At 49.0% G+C, this 18,698-nt stretch overlaps 1 protein-coding gene across 3 annotated transcripts in view; it reads left to right on the forward strand.

Annotated features, from left to right (window-relative positions):
• EMC1 (ER membrane protein complex subunit 1) overlaps window positions 1–17,628 on the forward strand; it is a gene marked incomplete at its 5' end in the record, with an annotated part of 23,968 nt that extends 6,340 nt beyond the window's left edge. The window contains 17 exons of one of the 3 annotated variants that reach the window (XM_081086826.1): window positions 181–330; window positions 632–799; window positions 1,281–1,352; window positions 1,707–1,769; window positions 2,380–2,502; window positions 3,729–3,825; window positions 4,143–4,280; window positions 5,907–6,106; window positions 6,243–6,392; window positions 7,028–7,189; window positions 7,525–7,644; window positions 9,912–10,049; window positions 13,396–13,569; window positions 13,940–14,150; window positions 15,069–15,153; window positions 16,528–16,657; window positions 16,800–17,628. In XM_081086826.1, coding sequence (XP_080942952.1) covers window positions 181–330; window positions 632–799; window positions 1,281–1,352; window positions 1,707–1,769; window positions 2,380–2,502; window positions 3,729–3,825; window positions 4,143–4,280; window positions 5,907–6,106; window positions 6,243–6,392; window positions 7,028–7,189; window positions 7,525–7,644; window positions 9,912–10,049; window positions 13,396–13,569; window positions 13,940–14,150; window positions 15,069–15,153; window positions 16,528–16,657; window positions 16,800–16,979 — 2,361 coding nt within the window. In that variant the 3' untranslated portion in view covers window positions 16,980–17,628. The remainder of the gene's footprint in view (window positions 1–180; window positions 331–631; window positions 800–1,280; window positions 1,353–1,706; window positions 1,770–2,379; window positions 2,503–3,728; window positions 3,826–4,142; window positions 4,281–5,906; window positions 6,107–6,242; window positions 6,393–7,027; window positions 7,190–7,524; window positions 7,645–9,911; window positions 10,050–13,395; window positions 13,570–13,939; window positions 14,151–15,068; window positions 15,154–16,527; window positions 16,658–16,799) is intronic. The other 2 variants (XM_081086827.1, XM_081086828.1) reach the window with 2 other exon arrangements.
• Window positions 17,629–18,698: the final 1,070 nt, after the last annotated feature.

The following is an 18,698-nucleotide window of genomic DNA, read 5'->3' on the forward strand; positions in this document are numbered from 1 at the left end:
ATTGGGATTTTTCTCTGGCTTTGGAGCTTTCGGGAGGCTGGGGGACAGGAAGAACTTTGGAACCAATCATGAAGAACCTTGTGGTTAGGCCCTGGTGGGAACTGGCGGTGACACTGCTGAAGAGCTGAGTGGGAAGTGTAAACATCCTCACTGGCCTCCTGTTACATGTCTTTCCCATAGGTCAGGGTTTCGACTCCCTGGCTGCAGAGTCTCACCGGAGCCTGCGGTGTGGTGGATGAGGCTGTCCTGGTGTGCCCTGACCCGAGCTCACGGTCCCTCCAAACCTTGGCCCTGGAGACGGAGTGGGAGTTGAGGCAGATCCCACTGCAGGTGAGAGGCCAGCACTGTTGGGCTGGCCGGAGGCACAGTCTTCGCCACTTAGAAAAGTCTCTCCCAGCGCCACTGCTTCCTTCCTGGCCTTGGCAGCTGTGGAGAGGAGGCCGGGCCTCTGGCTGAACGGTGAAAGGGGAAGTGGGCCACTCTCCTCTTTGGAGAACCTGAATGGGAGCTTCAGAGCCACATGCCACGGCCTAGTTACTGTCATTGGCAAAGTGGGGCAGAGGATGCAGGCCTGGATGGAAACCCGACTTCTTGGCTTCTAACCCTAACCCTCCGCCCTCTTGTCTTCTAGTCTCTCGACTTAGAGTATGCAAGTGGATTCCAACCCCGGGTCCTGTCCACACAGCCCAACCCAGTGGATCCTTCTCGGGCCCAGTTCTTCCTGCAGTTGTCCCCAAGCCACTATGCTCTCCTGCACTACCATCACGGGGTCCTGAGTCTGCTCAAAAACCTCCCACAGGTAATTGCAGGCCGCATGGTGTGCTAGGATTCAGACCATCCAGCCAAGACATGGATGTTGGAATCCCCGCCTTTGAAGCTGCAGGCATTTGCTCAGGATAGAAGACATCTTTTCAAAAGTGGCTTGAGAGGGTTTAGCCTTAGAGCAGAAATGGGATAATTTTTCTTCTAAGAATTATATAGTATCTTTAGAGTAAAACCGGCACCTTCCTCTGAGTCCTCAGGAAAATGGGGACAGTAATTACAACTTCCCACAGATGCTGAAAGCTGCGTAGGATTGAGGATTGACTGTGCCTGTGCCCGTTTTCAGCTGTAGATGCAGCTAGCCCTTCCTCTGCTCTGCCATGCCCTGGCCATTAGACTCTCAAGTTGGGAGAACTTTCAATTCCATGGCCAAGGGGCCTCCCTGTAGAGGTGGCCCTCTGGAAGGCTGCTGGCTAGTAAAGGCCCATTAAGGAACTGACACCCTGCTTTCCCCCCAGACTGCCCTAGTGAGCTTTGCCACCACCGGGGAGAAGACAGTGGCTGCAGTCATGACCTGTCGGAATGAAGCGGTGAGTATTGAGAGTAAAGTCAGAACTGGGGGTTTCCTTCGTGTGTCTGCCAGGAGCCCAGGGAACCAAAAGTCTGGGCATAGTCTCCTGGTCGCCTTGAGCCCAGGGGGCAGCAAGCTGTTGAGAACTAAGTTCTCTAGAGCTTTTTGTACACCCCCTTGGTCCCCAGGAGTGGACCCTAACGTGATGCTTCACTTTCATCTGGGACTATCAAGGGTGGCATAGGTTTTGTGGTTAGGAATGAGAAACTGCGATTTGCCTTCTTCCAAGTGTTGAGACAGGTGAAAGCTTCATTTTGGTAACTGGGAAGTGACACTTCGGCTCAATTTCCTCCTTCTGTCCTTGTTTCTCTAGCAGAAATCTAGCAGTTCTGAAGATGGGTCGCTGGGGAGCTTTTCGGAGAAGTCTAGTCCGCAGGTAGGGTGTGGCATTGGGCACTGTGCCAGACCTAGACCCAGGGGGTCACCCCATGAAGTTGGGGGTGCAGCTTAGGCCATGAGCTGGTCTGGAGTTGCAGTCTCAAGTGGGGTTTCCTGAATTGTGTAAATGATAGTTCTCTTGCTCCTTTTCAGTTGGGAGATTAGGAAGTAGAAACTCTAGAATCTGTTCTTACCCACTTTCTCCTCTGGGCCATAGTTTCCCCATTTCTTCTGGGCTCCCAGCTGGTAGGAATGTTTTAATCTGTGCATTTGCACTGGAGCAGAGCATGGGACGCTGGCTGGGGCACAGGTTCCTGCTGTGGCTCTTTCTCATCAGCTTTTCCGAAGGTTCTGTCACTTCCCCGCTGACGGCTTTACCTCTTGGGGAAGTCTCTGCTACACTGCACTGGCTTCCTCCTGGACGAGTACAGTGGTTGTAATTTTATTTACTCAGGTGTCTTGGTTCTGCCTTAGGATTTAGCTTTCTTTTCTCTTTCCTTTGCATGTATTTCCTGTCTTGGCCTGGGTTCTTTTCTAGGGTATTGCCCCCCAGTTAGACTTCCTTTGGGGGAATCCCTCAAGTTGACCTGTGCTGTCTGTTCCCCTAGGACACGCTGGCTTGCTTCAACCAGACCTACACCATCAACCTCTACTTAGTGGAGACAGGTCGGCGGCTGCTCGACACCACAATCACCTTCAGCCTGGAACAGAACGGCACTCGGCCGGAGCGGGTGAGTGGGAGCCTTTGTCTTCGGGCTCCGTCCTGTGGGCATCTCAGTGTGGGGTTCCCTTTCCTCAGGGCCGGGTCACAGCCACGGGTCCTGGATTAGAGCTCTCTGGGTTCTAGTCCTTCCTGACCCACTGACCAGCCACAATCCCTGTGAATAACAGTAAAAGTGGTACCATTCATTCCAGGTTATCGCTGTGCCAGGCACTGTGCTAAGCTTTTCACGATGCACTAATTGATCTAACCCTCCCATCAGTCTTGTGAGGTGGTTATTACAAACGAGGAAACTGTCCAGAGATTCAGGGCCCTGTCCCGAGTCACCGAGCTAGCAAGAGGTCCTAGCCCTGCAGCTGGCGTTCTTCGTTGCTGCCTGTGTTGTCTTTGTGCATGTTCAGTTGTGTTCCTCAGCCTCTCTGGGCTGGGCTTTTGTTTCTGAAATGGGAGGTGTATGCCCTAGCTGGTGTACTCAGCAGTTAGCGCATCGGCCCTAGCACCAAAGGGTCTCAGGTTCAATTTCTGGCCAAGGGCTTGTACCTGGGTTGCAGATTAGCTCCCTGGCTCTGGTCAGGTGTGTGTGGGAGGCAACCAGTGAGACACATTGATGTTTCTCTTTCCTTCTCTTCCTCTCTTCCACTCTCTAAAAATCAATGGAAAAAAATATCCTCAATCCTTGGGTGAGGATTAAAAAATAAAATAATGCCGAGACCAGTTTGGCTCAGTGGATAGAGCGTCGGCCTGCGGACTGAAGGGTCCCAGGTTCGATTCCGGTCAAGGGCATGTACCTGGGTTGCAGGCACAACCCCAGTAGGGGATGCGCAGGAGGCAGCTGATCGATGTTTCTCTCTCATCGATGTTTCTAACTCTCTATCTCTCTCCCTTCCTCTCTGTAAAAAATCAATAAAATATATTTAAAAAAAATAAAAAATAAAAAAATAAAATAAAATAAAATGGGAAGTGTAATCCTGGCCTCCTGTTTACTTAGTGGGCTGTGATTGGCACATGGTGAATGATATGGGACTCCTTGGGTTTCCTCCATAACAAGGTCTGAGGGCGAGCCTAGCAACATTGTGTTGACTCCTAAGAACATGTGTTATCTTATTGGAGTCCAGGTAATAACTGTATTATTTAGACATCTGATAATGCCATGACCTAGACCTCTGACCTGAATGGTGCTCTGTGAGGCATTTGAATTCTCGCTGACTGCAGTGGTCCTGACTCTTTGGCTTATAGCTGTACATCCAGGTGTTCTTGAAGAAGGACGACTCCGTGGGCTACCGGGCCTTGGTGCAGACAGAGGACCATCTGCTCCTTTTCCTGCAGCAGCTGGGTAAGCGACCTCATTCAGCCATTTATTTTCGGCCTGCCTGGGAGCTCCAGTCAGACTCTGTTTGGGGCTGTGGACAGGCTTGTGGAAGAGTCCCGCAGAGCGTACCCTGATGTTTTTTCCAGAGCATGTCACCTGCTTTTGAGGAATTCCTTAGCCTTCTTGGCTGGGGCATGGAACTTTCTTCCCTTGAGTTACAGAATCCAGCCCCTTGCTCTGGCTTCTCTTGGTCACACAAGAGCTGCAGGGCGTCCCTGAGCCACCGAGGAGAGTCTCTTCAGGAGGCGAGGGGCCTAGCGTTGTGCCCATGCTCTTTCCAGCAGGGAAGGCGGTGCTGTGGAGCCGGGAGGAGTCTCTGGCAGAAGTGGTGTGCCTAGAGATGGTGGACCTCCCCCTGACTGGGGCGCAGGCTGAGCTGGAAGGAGAATTTGGCAAGAAGGCAGGTATGAACTCAAGAGGTTGGGCCAGCAGAGTCGATGCAGGGGATGCTTTGGGAATGTGTCTGTTACTTGGACCACTGGCAATGCTGTCTCACAGCATCTCTGGCTTCCAGGGTGCAGCCGGGTGCCAGTCTGATCTGAACCGGCTCTGAGACCAGTTTGTAGTGCTCTGTGGCCATATGGTTTATGTGCCCATTCTTTTCTATGAAAGGTGTCACCTGCGACTTCCTCTAGGGAAGGGCCTTGAGGAAAAGAAACTTAGTTTGGTATAGTAAGAGCTACCATTGTCTGATCACCGAAAATTTGCCAGGCACTGTACACCCATTGTCCCCAAAGCAGCAGCCATACCTTTCTAGAGACATGACTGGGTTGACTGACCTAGTTGTTGAGGCCAGTGCCCTCTGAGCCTGGCCACATCCCACCCCCCAGGATGGACTCAGTTCCCTCTACTCTGAGCCACTCCTACCCCCACCTCTGTCCCTTCCATCCATTCATCTCGCTGTCCAACAGGTATTTACTGAGGGCCTACTCTGGGCCAGGTACCCTGGTAGGCATTGCCGTTTTCTTAAGCTGAGGATTAATTTGACTTTACTATTTATTTTTGCTGCCTGGATCCAGCGATTCAAGGTAAAATCTGCTTTCTGCCACCTTGTTGCTCATTGCCTGTCCACATGACTAGCTTTTGATTAATTCTTTGTTTTTCCTGACTTGCATCAACAAGGTCTATACTGTGTGTGCGTGGACTGCTATGGCTGTGACTGGTCCTGTTTGCCTCTCACTGCTCTTCCTTGACCTGAATAAACATTACATAAGAAAGGGCACCCCTCCTTTTCAGTGAGCACTTACCGTGTATCCCACACTGTGCAAAACCCTGTATGTATATCGTGTGTCATCTTGCAGTGGCCCAGTCAGTGGACTGCATGCCATTTAATGATGAGGAACCAGAGGCCAGAAGATCAAGTACATTTCCCAAGGTCACTACGTTAGTAAGCAGTGGAGCTGGGATTTTAACCCAGGTCTGCCAGACGCCAGAGGCCATGCTCTTTACTGTGCAACCTGCTTCAGTGACCAGATCTGCCCTGAGGAGGAGATTTGAGGGTCGTGGTGTCATTGATGGAGTCGGGAGAGTGAGCGATAGCCCCGGGAGTTGGTTGCAAGTAGGTCTGTTGGGCCTGGTCAAACAGTTGACAGAATAGGGGTGAAGCAGTGGGAAATGGAAGTACCCGTTCATGATACACATACATATGCACCCCTGCACCCCACATCCCTCCCTCTTTTGGTTTCATGGCACCCAGAGCCTTCCTCTGGCCATTCTGGATGTGGGGCTGTGGTGGAGACGTTCACAGCATGGCTGCATCCTGCATGGCTGATCCCTGACCTCTTAGTCTCCTATTCCAAGGTCCAGGCAGGTGCGGTACTATGAGCCAGGTGAGTAGGTTTGGAAGTTCCTGCCTGGCTGTCCCTGAGTGTGAGACTGTTGGCATCAGACACAGGACCGCTCCTTGGACGTGCAGCCTGAGGTGTCGAGCCACAGGGGAGAGAGCGACCCCTCGTTAAGAAAAAGCAAGTACCCCCTTGCTGGACACACCTAGTCTGGTGGGGAGGGAGCCTCAGTTGTATTTATTACCTTTTCCTTGACACCAGACGGCTTGCTGGGGATGTTCCTGAAACGCCTCTCGTCCCAGCTCATCCTGCTGCAGGCGTGGACCTCCCACCTCTGGAAAATGTTTTATGATGCTCGGAAGCCCCGAAGTCAGATTAAGAATGAGATCAGCATTGACACCCTGGCCAGAGATGAGTTCAACCTCCAGAAGATGGTGGTGACGGTGACAGCCTCAGGCAAGGTGCGGGGGTGAGCCCAGGTCCCAAACCCCTAGAGGCTCCGGGGTGGTGGGGAGCATGCGCTCTAGTTTTCATGGATAGAATCAGTTCTTTGGTTTGTCTTTCTAGTAGTGAGCCAGTTACTTGTTTATCTTGCAGCTTTTTGGCATTGAGAGCAGCTCTGGCACCATCCTGTGGAAACAATATCTCCCCAATGTCAAGCCAGACTCCTCCTTTAAACTGATGGTGCAGAGAACCACTGCTCACTTCCCCCACCCCCCACAGTGCACCCTCCTGGTAAAGGACAAGGTGAGGCCAAAGTGGTGGGGCTTTTTGGTGTTTTGTAACTTAAATTTCTCCTAAGCCTTTAGAATTGTATGAGTGTTAAAGATCAGTATTCAGGGGTTAGAGCTCGGTTTCTTCCAGTTTTTTCTGAGTGGAGGAACCATCCAGGACTGAGGTGGGCGTGACTGGAAAGTGGGGGTGACTTTACCAGGTGTGTAGTAAGCCAGCTCGTCTTCTTCCCAAGCATAGGCGGCTGGTGGTAGCTGAGTGGCTGTTTTCTCGTCTGTAGATGAGAGACAGCAGGACACAAAGCTACTAGTATTTGTATCCCTGCTTTCCAGAATTAGATGGATTTTTGTCAGTTCATTCTGGAACTATCAGAAGGGAGCTGGGAGGCGTTCTGCTGGAATGGCTGCCCTGGGGTTGCTGATTTGGTTATTGACCATTTTATTTGCCCCTCAGCCTGCCCAGTTCTTGGTTAGCTTTGGAGTCAAGAGGAAGTTTATTTTCCTTTTGACACATTAGCCTTGGGGATCATTCACCTTCAGCCAAGACTAAGGAAAGACTAAGGGATGCAGCACAGTTGAGCTCCAGTCCCAGATTGACTCCTAGGATGTGCATTCTTTCCATGGTGGAATCTGACAGTCTGCCCGTTTCAGGAGACAGGAATGAGTTCTCTCTATGTCTTCAATCCCATTTTTGGGAAGTGGAGTCAGGTGGCTCCCCCAGTGCTGAAGCGCCCCATCTTGCAGTCTTTGCTTCTGCCCATCATGGATCAAGACTATGCCAAGGTGCTGCTATTGATAGATGATGAGTACAAGGTACGACATCTTTAGAGTGGTGGGGGACATCCACGTAGAGTTGGGTGTGGGGCAGGGGTGGTCACACAGCAGCCAGTGGACCAGAGCTGGGGCTGTCTGCCGTCAGCACATATTTGGGCTTGTAGGGCATCTCTAAGCGACTTGATTACTCTTTCTGCACTGGTGAAAATTCAGGGTCTTAACAGATCCAAATTTAAGCCCTAATTGAGTTCAGTAGACTAGTTCTTTAAGGTTTGCTGTTTTATTAAGGCTCTCTTTGATGGGAAATAGTAATAGTAATTGAGAAAGTGCTTAGAGCATCCTTTAACCCTTTTCTTGGGCTCTGGATGTTCAAGGTCACGGCTTTCCCAGCCACTCGGAATGTCTTGCGACAGCTTCATGAGCTAGCCCCTTCCATCTTCTTCTACTTGGTGGATGCAGAACAGGGACGGCTGTGTGGATATCGACTTCGGAAGGTAGGGAAGGGGCATCCTGGCAGGACCCTTCAGGGAGAGACGTGGGTGTTTTCTGGTTATTTGGCTAAGAAGTCCATTATGCTATTCATTCTATTGAAAATTTTGATCAGCATAGTCCTGATGTCTGATTCAAAGTAATTTTCATATTTATTGAGAGGCTACCACATGGCAGGCATGGTTCTAAGTGCTGTGGAAAAAGCAATCAACAACAGACAAAGTCTGCTCCCATGGAGTTCTCATTCTGCATTCCTTTTCTATGGCAGTGAGAAGGGACACTGTTCTCCATTTGGGGGAAGGTAGGAGGTGGGAATGGGGGTTGAGTAATAGTACTTTCTATATGAATATGGTGTTACTAACTCACTCTTTTTTTTTTTTTTTTAAACATGAGCATTTTTAAAAAATATATTTTATTGATTTTTTACAGAGAGGAAGGGAGAGAGATAGAGAGTTAGAAACATCGATGAGAGAGAAACATTGGTCAGCTGTCTTCTGCACACTCTCTACTGGGGATGTGCCTGCAACCAAGGTACATGCCCTTGACCGGAATCGAACCTGGGACCCTTCAGCTCGCAGGCCAACGCTCTGTCCACAGAGCCAAACCGGTTAGGGCACTAACTCACTCTTGATAGAATGTGTGCTTTGAGTTTTACTCCAGAAATGGGATAGATTTGCTCTGACCCTGACATACTTGAGTCCAATTCTTACAAACAGTGATACACAGTGGCTTTGAGGTCCAGCTCGGAGGTTCACAAGGGCCTGGTCTTGGTCTCGCTAGCAGGGCTGCATAGAGGAGTAATTTGTGGCCTCACCAGACGGTCCTTCAGTCCTGTCCCTTAGGGCCTTTGGAGAGGTACTATAATATAGAGATTAGGAGCTTGGACCCAACTGCCTATGTGTGAAAACTCACTAACTGTGACCGTGGGCGTAGGATTTCTCTGCCTCTGCTTTCTTGTCTATGAAATAAGATGATAATGGCACCTACCTCATAGGGTTAGTGTGAGGAGCAGGGACTTAATACATATAAATCATGTAAAGCAGTGCCTGGCACATGGTAAATGCCATCTAAATGTATTATCTGTTGTTTTAAAGTGCAGTGCCCGTTTCTGACATTTTGTAACAGCCAACCTTTCACATAAACAGCATAGGAAATGGTCTACCCAGAAAATACATTCTGTACCCTTGTGAGCGAAAATAAATTGCCCTTCCAAGTTGATAAAAAGGAGACCCCAAAAGAGACAGTTCTTTGTGGATACAGGGGAGCAAACTGGAGTGTGGGTGTCATGAATCAGTGGAATCCTGAGGATGTCATCGGAGTAAGTGGTGGCCAAGGGCAGACAAAGGAGGCAACGCTGCATGGGGAGCAGGCCAAGGGTGTCTTACAGTCTGACCTCTGAGTGAGTTGACTGGTGACCTTGCTCTCTGGGGATGTTTTTCGTTGTAAAAGATTAAATTGACGCAGAAGCGCAGAAGCAAAATGTGAGCAGACCCTTTCCACCGTGCTCCCAGCTGCTTTCCCAGATGGAAGGCCTGTCAGGAGTCGGCTGTGCATCTTCCACGGTCCTTCTGTGTATTCACAACACTGTGTAAGCAGCTGTGTGGGCCATATAGATACGCGATTCATAGATGTTTCTTCTTGGTGAAATGGAATTGACCTCATTTATTAATAGGATTTTTTATTTTTCATCTCTTACTACTTTGTTAAACCCATGTTTAAATGAAAGTATAATGCTAAGAAAAATCCAGAATTCTGAGGTTCTAGCTCAGTGACCTTTCAGAAGGGAACATTTGCATACATGGCAGTCAGATCAGGAAGCAGAACGGCACCAGCACCCCACCCAGGTGGCCCTTGTGTGCCGTTCCCCTCCCCCTCTAGTAACATTTAACCATACAGATTTGCGTATAGTTTCCTGTGACTCTAAAGAACTTTTTCTATAGTACTTAAAGGTCCCTGCCAGCTCAGTCATTCGCTGCTGGCCCAGGATACGGATTCTTTGATTTTAGTAATAAGTGGTAAACTTTCTTTGGATATTGCCTACTCAGATAAACAGTGGGGAGCTATTGAATAAGTTTTCTGCTTTCTTAATGGTATATTTTTAAGTATATTTTTAAGTCAAACTGTGAGTTCTAAAACTTCTTTCATAAACCAGAACCTTCTTCCAGCACAAAGGCTGCAGGTAATGAACTGTAGGGCGTGTCTAGCTACTGCAGTCTCCAGTCTAGGCATAGCCTCCTGACTACAAGCACCGGCTTTGTTGCCTTTGCTCCAGGATCTCACCACTGAGCTGAGTTGGGAGCTGACCATTCCCCCAGAAGTACAGCGTATCGTCAAGGTGAAAGGGAAGCGCAGCAGCGAGCACGTTCATTCCCAGGGCCGTGTGATGGGGGACCGCAGCGTGCTCTACAAGGTACGACACAGCAGCCTGGTATAGAGTAGGAGAGCAAGGGTTTCAATTCTGGCTCTAGAATTTGTAGGTCCATGATCTCCAGTGAGTCATTTAATCCTTTGAGCCTAAAGTATTATCTGTGAAATGGGTACACTGTGCCCCTCTAGGGTGGTTGTGATGATCCCCTGAGAGACTCATGCTTAGCCTAGGGCCTGGCTTATGGCCATTGCCCAGTCGATGTTAGCTATTATATTTAGTGACTAGAGGCTTGGTGCATGGATGGGGTCCCTCGGCCTGGCCAGTGATCAAGGCCTATCGGGGCCAGCCAGCCGGGAGGAGGGACCCCGGGAGGTTGGCTGGCCAGCCAGCCAGCCCCCTCCACCATTGGGGCCGATGGGGAGGCTGGCTGGCTGGGGGAAGAGGCTGCAGGAGGTTGGCAGGCTGGCAGGGGTGAGGGGCCTTGGGAAGTTGGCCGGCCAGGGGGAGGGGCCGTGGGAGGATGGCCAGCTTGGGGAAGGTCCACAGGAGGATGGCCAGCTGCAGGAGGTTGGCTGTGGGAGCACACTGTCCACCAGGAGGCAGCTTCTTTGTTGATCATCTGCCCCCTGGTTGTCAGTGTGCATCATAGCAACTGGTCGATCGGTTGTTCTGGTCATTCAGTTGTTACAGTCACTTAGGCTTTTATATATATAGATAGTACTGATAGAACTGTCTGCGGTTAAACCTCAGTTGATTCATCAGAAAGCCCGTCTCTATGATCCAGCACTCTAGTTAGTAGTAAAGGATGGGAGATGGAGAAATGACTAGTGGGCTGCAGAACTGTCCTATGAGAGCATGTAGTCACTGTAGTAATAGACATTAATTCCACCCCCCAGCACAGCAGAGACTGAGCTCGGGGGAGATGTCATAGAGCAGGGTACCACAACCAGAACTTGACGGGAAGCTCATTCGCCAAGCGTGAGGCAGAGCACAAGCCTCCGGTTGGGCTGTCCAGGTTCAGACTAGGCTCGGCCGCAGATTGACTTTTCATTGTGGGTCATTCGCTTAGGCTTCCTGACTTCTGTTCTCACTGATGTAATGGAGATTGTAGCCTGTGTCAGAGGATTACTGTGAAGATTAATGATAACATATAACATGATTAGAATGGTGTCCTCCACACAGCATTATCAGTGCTGCCAGCTTGAAACCTTTACTGATGGATGCCTTCCATGTGACCGCAGTGTTTTGCTTGTTCAGAATGACCAAAATAATACATATTCTGAAGTACATTTTGACTTGTACTAGAAAAAATTTACTGTGTAATTTCATTCGTACGAGGTAAAATATGCTAGAATACTTGTGCTTTCATATGTTGAAGGCATAATAAGAATAGGGCTTTTTGGATTCATATTCATTATGCAAGTTTTTAGGTTAGTCTCTTTTTTAAATAAGCTTTTTTTTTTTGGCTTAATTTTAGACTTACAGAAAGGATGCAGTACTACATAGAATCCCATAAGCCCCTTCTCTAGTTTCCCCTTGGAGACCATAGTACATCTGTCTAAACGAAGACATCAACATTGGGGCAAGACTGTTAACTAAACTCCAATCTTTATTTGGGTTTCGTCAGCTTTTCTATTAATGTCCTTTTCTGCCCCAGGATCCAGTCCAGGGCTCCATTGCATTTAGTTGACAGTTTTGCATGACCTTGATCATTCTGAAGAGTATTGATCAGGTGTTTTGTAGAATGTCTCTCAGTTTTGGTTTGTGTGATGTTTTTCTCATGGTTAGACTATAGTTACGGAGGTGAAGTGGACTTATTATTTATTTGAGTGCCAGGTACTCTAGACACTAAGATACATCAGTGAACAAAATAGACATTTCCCCTCCTCGTGAGGCTCTCATTGTATTTGGAAGAGGCCAGTAAAGAAAGTAAACAGGTAAGTTAGAGAGTATGTGAGAGGACAACCAGTTTCATAGAAAAATCCGAAGCTACGAAGAGGGAAAGGGAGCGTAGAATTGAAGGGGGATACATTTAAAATAGGGTGGTTAAGGAGCGGGGGTGTCTCATTGAGAAAATGACACTTAAACTTGAAGGAGTGAGGAGTGGGGAAAAGCCTTCTGGACAGAAAAATCAGAGCATGCCTGGAGTGTTCTAGAAACAGCAAGGAGGCTAGCGGGACTAGAACGGGGTCTTTGAGGAGGGGAGTCTGGGTTGCTCAGGTCAGGAGGTGACAGGGCCAGATCACAGGCCATCACTCTGGCCTTTCGGCTGAGACAGAGCCACGGGGAAGTTTTGAGCAGAGAAGTGACAGAAGTGACTGAGGTGTAACAGGTTCATTTGGCCAGCTGTGTCAAGATGAGCCTGTCGTGGGCCAAGGGGTAGAGCAAGCAGACAGGCTGTTGTAATAATCCAGGTGAGATGATGGGTTGGTGACAAAGGATCTGATTCTGGATACTTTTGAAGGTGGAGCAATAGGATATGTTGATGCATAGGATGTGTGTGTGTGTTAGAGAGAAGGAGTTGAGGATGACTTAGAGGTTCTCGGTCTAAGACACGCATGGGGAGCTCTGAGAGGGAGCAGGTTTTAGCAGGGGTGGAACAGGAGTTCAGTTGGGGTAAGTCAAGTTTGAGATAAGACATCTAAGAAGATATACTGAGCTGGCAGTCCGTTAGTCAAGTCTGGAGTTCAGGGAGAGGTCTGGCCCAGGTACGTAAAGTTGGGCATTGCCAGCACCCATAGATGGTGTGAAAGCCATGAGATGGTGGTCACCATGAGAGCAAGTATAGATGGAAATGTACAAGAGATCAGGAGATGAGGAGGAACCTGCCAGAGAGATGAGAAGGCGTGGCCAGTAAGGCAAAAAGAAAACCAGGGAGCATGTGTCCTGGACGCCAGGTGGAGAAAGTGCTTCAAGCAGGAGTGATCCCGTGTCACATGGTGCTAGTAGGTCATGTAAGGAGAGAACTGAGGCTTATCCGTTGACTCGGTGATAGGGAGGACACTGGTGGAGAGAAATAGCGTTGCTGGAGCAGCGTCCTTAGGCCAGCGAATGGGCAGACCTGGTAGTATCTTGAGTTACCAATGTCTGTGACTTGAGCAGGTTGCTTAACTCCTGTAAGACATTGCATCTTGAAATGTGGGTAATAATAGTAGCTACTTTGCAAAGTTGTTTATGGATTCAGTGAAATGAGTAGGCAAAGCACATGGCATGGCACTCAGCAGACACTAAACGAGTGCAGCGGTGACAAACTCTAAACAGGAAGCTCTTCTCACCAGGAAACCTGATTGCTCTGCCAGACCAGTGAACTCCAGGTTTGCCCCCCTCCCGTGGTGTGGAGCCCATGATGTGCCACTGTGGTTCTGAGGAGCTTTTCTCTTCTCCCCAGAGCCTGAACCCCAACCTGCTGGCCGTGGTGACCGAGAGCACAGACGTACACCACGAGCGCACCTTCATCGGCATCTTCCTCGTGGACGGTGTCACTGGGCGCATCGTCCACTCCTCCGTGCAGAGGAAGGCCAAGGGCCCCGTCCACATCGTGCACTCAGAGAACTGGGTGGTGGTAAGGACTCGCAGATGAGCTCGTGTCACCATCAGGGACACTACACTCTATGTGTTGCATCATTTGTGAGACAGGGATAAGAAGTCACCTTTCGTCTAGCTTACAGCAGCGTCTGGCACATAGTAAGCCCTCAGATGTTAGCTATTATAATTCCGATTTCCAAGAATCTGGAGAATTCTTTGTTTCCTGTGGTGACAACTACTCTGAAAGCTAGTCAACTTGTTAGCAAGGAAGAAAACTGGGTGCTGGGTGCTGGGTGGTTTCTCTCCCTCGTGGGCATGTAGCCAGTCAGAAAGGAGTCTTCCCATGTGATTCCCCTGCCCACTGGACGAGCAGCCGAGCCCCTCGCTGCCCCCGCTGCCCCCTGCAGTACCAGTACTGGAATACCAAGGCCCGGCGCAACGAGTTGACCGTGCTGGAGCTCTACGAGGGCACCGAGCAGTACAACGCCACCGCCTTCAGCTCCCTGGACCGTCCGCAGCTGCCCCAGGTCCTCCAGCAGTCCTACATCTTCCCCTCCTCCATCAGTGCCATGGAAGCCACCATCACGGAGCGGGGCATCACCAGCCGACACCTGCTTAGTGAGTGACGGGGGCTGGGGGTCTCTGGTGACTGGGCCTCTTAGGCAGCCGCACTGAAGGACAAAGCCAGGGATGCATTGCTGGCAGAGCCACGTTTGAGCATCATTAGGGATGGTCAGTGAGGAGGGCTTTATTTCAGCAGGAAACGTTCCTCCTCTGGCTTTGCCATCCATAAAAGATGATACGTTTTTTAATTCTCATTTCTGATGAACCACTTTGTTCTGCATTTTTACTTCGCTCATAAAGGTGAGCCCTGATACCATTCCTAACAGATGGCCTGTGCTGACTGCAGACATTGGCACGGTTCGGTCTCGTCCTTATGTAGTTCAAGCTCAGGACTTAGTGATGGTTAGCCAGCTGCTCTGTCTAGTTGATTTTACCAAAGACATTTGGGACTCAGAGCTTATCAGGCACTCGGTACTACTGTTTTATTCTCAAATATGAGGAGGACAGACCTTTTGGCAGTTTCCCGTTCAGCCCCACTGTTTCTGAACCAAACAGCACTCATGTCCTGTGTCCTCCCTGGCCTTGCTACTGCACCGGCGCACGTGGCTTGTTAGGCTCATGGGAAGGAGACTCATTGGTCGGGGCAGGTAGTATTGGAGGGAAAGGAGGAGATGAAGAGATAGATCTGAGTGGCCTTCCGTGCTCCTCTCTCTCATCATTACCCATTTCTAATCTAAAACTATTTCTTGATGTCTCAGGATATGTGAGGAAACCAATATTTTCAAAAGTGGGAACCTTCATTCAGACACATGCGTATTATTAGATTATGGTTTTTGGCCATTTAGGAGCCTCAATGACCCCCCCCCCCCCCCTTAACTCAATAGTAAATTTCTGTGATAGTGACATTTTTGTAGCTAGCCTTAATCTGGGGTTGATTGGTGTGAACATACACTTCGACTTCTTTCTGTGCAGTTGGACTACCTTCCGGAGCCATTCTTTCCCTCCCTAAGGCCTTGCTGGATCCCCGCCGTCCTGAGATCCCAACAGAACAAAGCAGGTGAGACCCCTGGGGCAGTGTGAAGGCTCTGACCGTAAGGAACTTAACCTGTGGGTCACCTTTGGCCCTCAGTCTGGTACATGCTGTCCTGCTGTGCTGGAACCTGGGGATGTAGCAGTGAACAAGTCTGACAAATATGTCTGCCCTCACGGAGTTACCTTCTGGTTGGGGAGGCGGACAGTAAATAAGATGAAATGTTAGCTGCTCATAAACGCTGAGGAGGAAAAAGCAGAAAGGGGCCTGGGGCTGTGCAGGGTGAGGGGGTATGTGTGGTTGAACTTTTGCAAGTGTGGCCAGGGGAAGCCCCTCTGAAATGGCGACTTGATTGAAGACCAGAAGGAGGAAAGAAGCTAGCCTTTTGGAGGCCTGGGGGCACTTTTCAGGCAGAGGGAAGAGCCAGTGCAAATGCCCTAAGATCATGTCAGTGAGTTAGAGGGAGGGTGGGAGGCCAGTGGGGCTAGAGTAGCTGGTGGTGGGGAGACGGAAATAAGGTCAGGGGGGAAATGGGGGTTGGGTCCTGTAGGGAATACAATAGCTTGCCACTGTTGGTATGTATTTGAATAATTCCAGCCATCGTTTCTCGCACCCATCCTGAATTCTTTTCCCTTAGGGGTCTGAGAAACTGGGCAGCAGAAGGTACAGTAGATCTGTTTTTGCACAAAGAGAAAAGGAAAGAGGGGTATGGTTTAGAGCAGTGATGGCTAACCTATGACATGCGTGTCAGAGGTGACACGCGAACTCATTTTTTTGGTTGATTTTTCTTTGTTAAATGGCATTTAAATATGTAAAATAAATATCAAAAATATAAATCTTTGTTTTACTCTGGTTGCAAATATCAAAAAATTTCTATATGTGACACGGCACCAGAGTTAAGTGAGGGTTTTTCAAAATGCTGACACGCCGAGCTCAAAAGGTTCGCCATCGCTGGTTTAGAGTGAAGAGAGAATAAGAGTGAGGCTATGGGGGGTGAGAGAGGGGAGGATAAACCGGGGGAAGAGACATGGGGTGATAACAGGGTTTTCCAGAGGCGTGTAGACAGGCACTCTGGGTTGAAGGGCAGGAATTGGCCCAGTGGCTCAGTGTTTGTTTTAAAATGGCTTTGGCTTTCCTCCCCTGGTGTGAGTACTGTTGTCTGTCTGTTATGTTTTTAGATTTAGAACAAGGTAGGAATCCGGACCTCAGTGTTAGTGTCCACACAGCTTGCTTTCTTACAGCCTTCCTAACAGTCAGCTGCTACATTTTTAACTCCCTAGTAGACTTTGAAGGAAGATGTGAGGCTAGATATGTGGCCTGGAAAGCTCCCAGGACTCTGAAAGGGCAGCCAGAGGATCACCTTACAGCAGTTTGAATGCCGTCCCGACTGATGTTTTGCAGAGAGGAGAACCTAATCCCGTACTCTCCAGATGTACAGATACACGCAGAGCGATTCATCAACTATAACCAGACAGTTTCTCGAATGCGCGGTATTTACACTGCTCCCTCAGGCCTGGAGTCCACTTGTTTGGTGAGTAAAGCCCACAGCCACCCAGCTGCGACAGCCCTTGGGGACACAGCTGAGGGTTCCATTTCCTTATCTACCTGAGGTTGAGGTTGTGCCGATCACCGGCTGCCTTTCTTATCCATTTCTCTTTCCCTCTGCCTTCCAGGTTGTGGCCTATGGTCTGGACATTTACCAAACTCGAGTCTACCCGTCTAAACAGTTTGATGTCCTGAAGGATGACTATGACTATGTGTTAATCAGCAGTGTCCTCTTTGGCCTGGTGTTTGCCACCATGATCACGAAGAGACTGGCACAGGTGAAACTCTTGAATCGTGCCTGGCGGTAAAGACCCAAGACCTGCCCGAGCGGAGAGCCGAGGGAGAGTCAGCACAGCTCCAGCTGCAGTTGGACAGGGAGATGGAGGGTGTGTGGGCGCTCATCTTAGCTAAGAGTTGTGGGGAGAAGATGGACTCTCATGGAGACTCCTTTTGGGATATGTCTGGTGCCATCAGTGGATGGAGGTTGAACTCTCTCAGCCAAGAATCTCAAAGCATCTTGATGGACTTTCCCCTGAAGTCCAAAGGCCATTGCCCTATTTCCTCTTTGCCCATCTATGAATGTTCTGTCTTTTTTTTATAAGCTCCCAACAGAGTTCTCTCTTTTATGAGGCCTGTTGAAATTGATTTTGGTTTGCCTCCTGTTTCCCAGGTTAAATTAGAAATCTTTCTGTGTCCCTGCTTCTTGCTTGGGTGGGAAGGGAACTCTTACTGACCACTCCACCTTTACTGTTTACATTGGGAGGAAGAAGATCCGTCCTTCGCTAAAGTTTGAGCACTGATCCAGCCTCTCGTGGCTTCTCTGCACAAGAACTCGGGGTTGAGGAATCTATATTTGGTGTCAAACTGATTTTAATGAAGCCTCTAGTTTCGTGTTCTCATTCAGTTTGGGCCACGTAGTCTTTGTTTCAGTTTATTAAAAGCCAAGTGTGTAAGTAGCATCTTGGTCTGTGGATCACTGCCCAGGTCTTCCACCTAAGGCATGTGCAGGCTGAGGCCTTTTAATACTACTGAATTGTCTGAACAATTGTTTGAAGAGATTTCAGGGGAGGGAGGAGGTAACCCGCCTGTCTGCAGTACCTCTTGATCTCTCATCTCACCCATAGCCTGGTCTAGCCATCTGATAACCTTGTTAGAGAAAGTCGTCCTGTTTAAGAACCTCATTATTTATTTTTAGTTTTATATAAATCGACCTGTGTGGGTCACTAGATTGCTCTTAAAATGAGATTTCAAATCTTATGGATCTTTAAGGAATGGAGAAAAAAAAGGCAGAGGTAGGAAATTGGCATTTTGTGGGTGAGGCATTGCCAATTGGCTGTTGTCTCTGCTGCAAAAGAAAGATGTCCTAAAAATGTTCCCTTGTTCCCGATTTGGGGAATGATGCGGCTTTTCTTTACTGTGAAGAATGAAATGTACAGAGTAGACCTCTAGCCCTGTGGGGGGAGAGATACATTCAAGGGTCTGATAAAGTGAGTGACGAACGGCACTGTTTAAGTCCTTTTTTTGTGGTTTAGGAACACTTTGAGGCTACTCTTGTATTAGATGGGACAAAAAGCAATGCAGAAATGGTTTTTAGAAAACTTTAAAAATATATTTTTGTTGATTTTAGAGAGAAAGGGAGAGGGAGAGATAGAAACATCAATGATGAGAGAGAATCATTGATCTGCTGTCTCCTGAACGCCCCCTACTGGGGATCGAGCCTGCAACCCGGCATGTGCCCTATCGGGACTTGAACCTTGACCTCCTGGTTCACATGCTGAGGCTCAACTAATGAGCCCCACTGGCCAGGCTTCTCAGTATTTCTGAACCTTGAAGCAGCACTCACTTCTGACCAGCTATGCTCAGCCTCTACCTGTGGCTTTTAACTCTCTCTGATGGGGTTTTCTCCGCCTCCTCTTTTTCTGTGCATCTGCCCCGTCTCTTTATTAACTAGGTTGACTTTGGGGCCACCTGCAATGAATGTTTCACTTAAAGGAGAGTCCTTAGTATTTTGGATGTCATTATTTTTT

The sequence above is a fragment of the Myotis nattereri genome (assembly GCF_964212035.1).
Source record: "Myotis nattereri genome assembly, chromosome: 3".
In the NCBI taxonomy this organism is placed as follows: domain Eukaryota; kingdom Metazoa; phylum Chordata; class Mammalia; order Chiroptera; family Vespertilionidae; genus Myotis; species Myotis nattereri.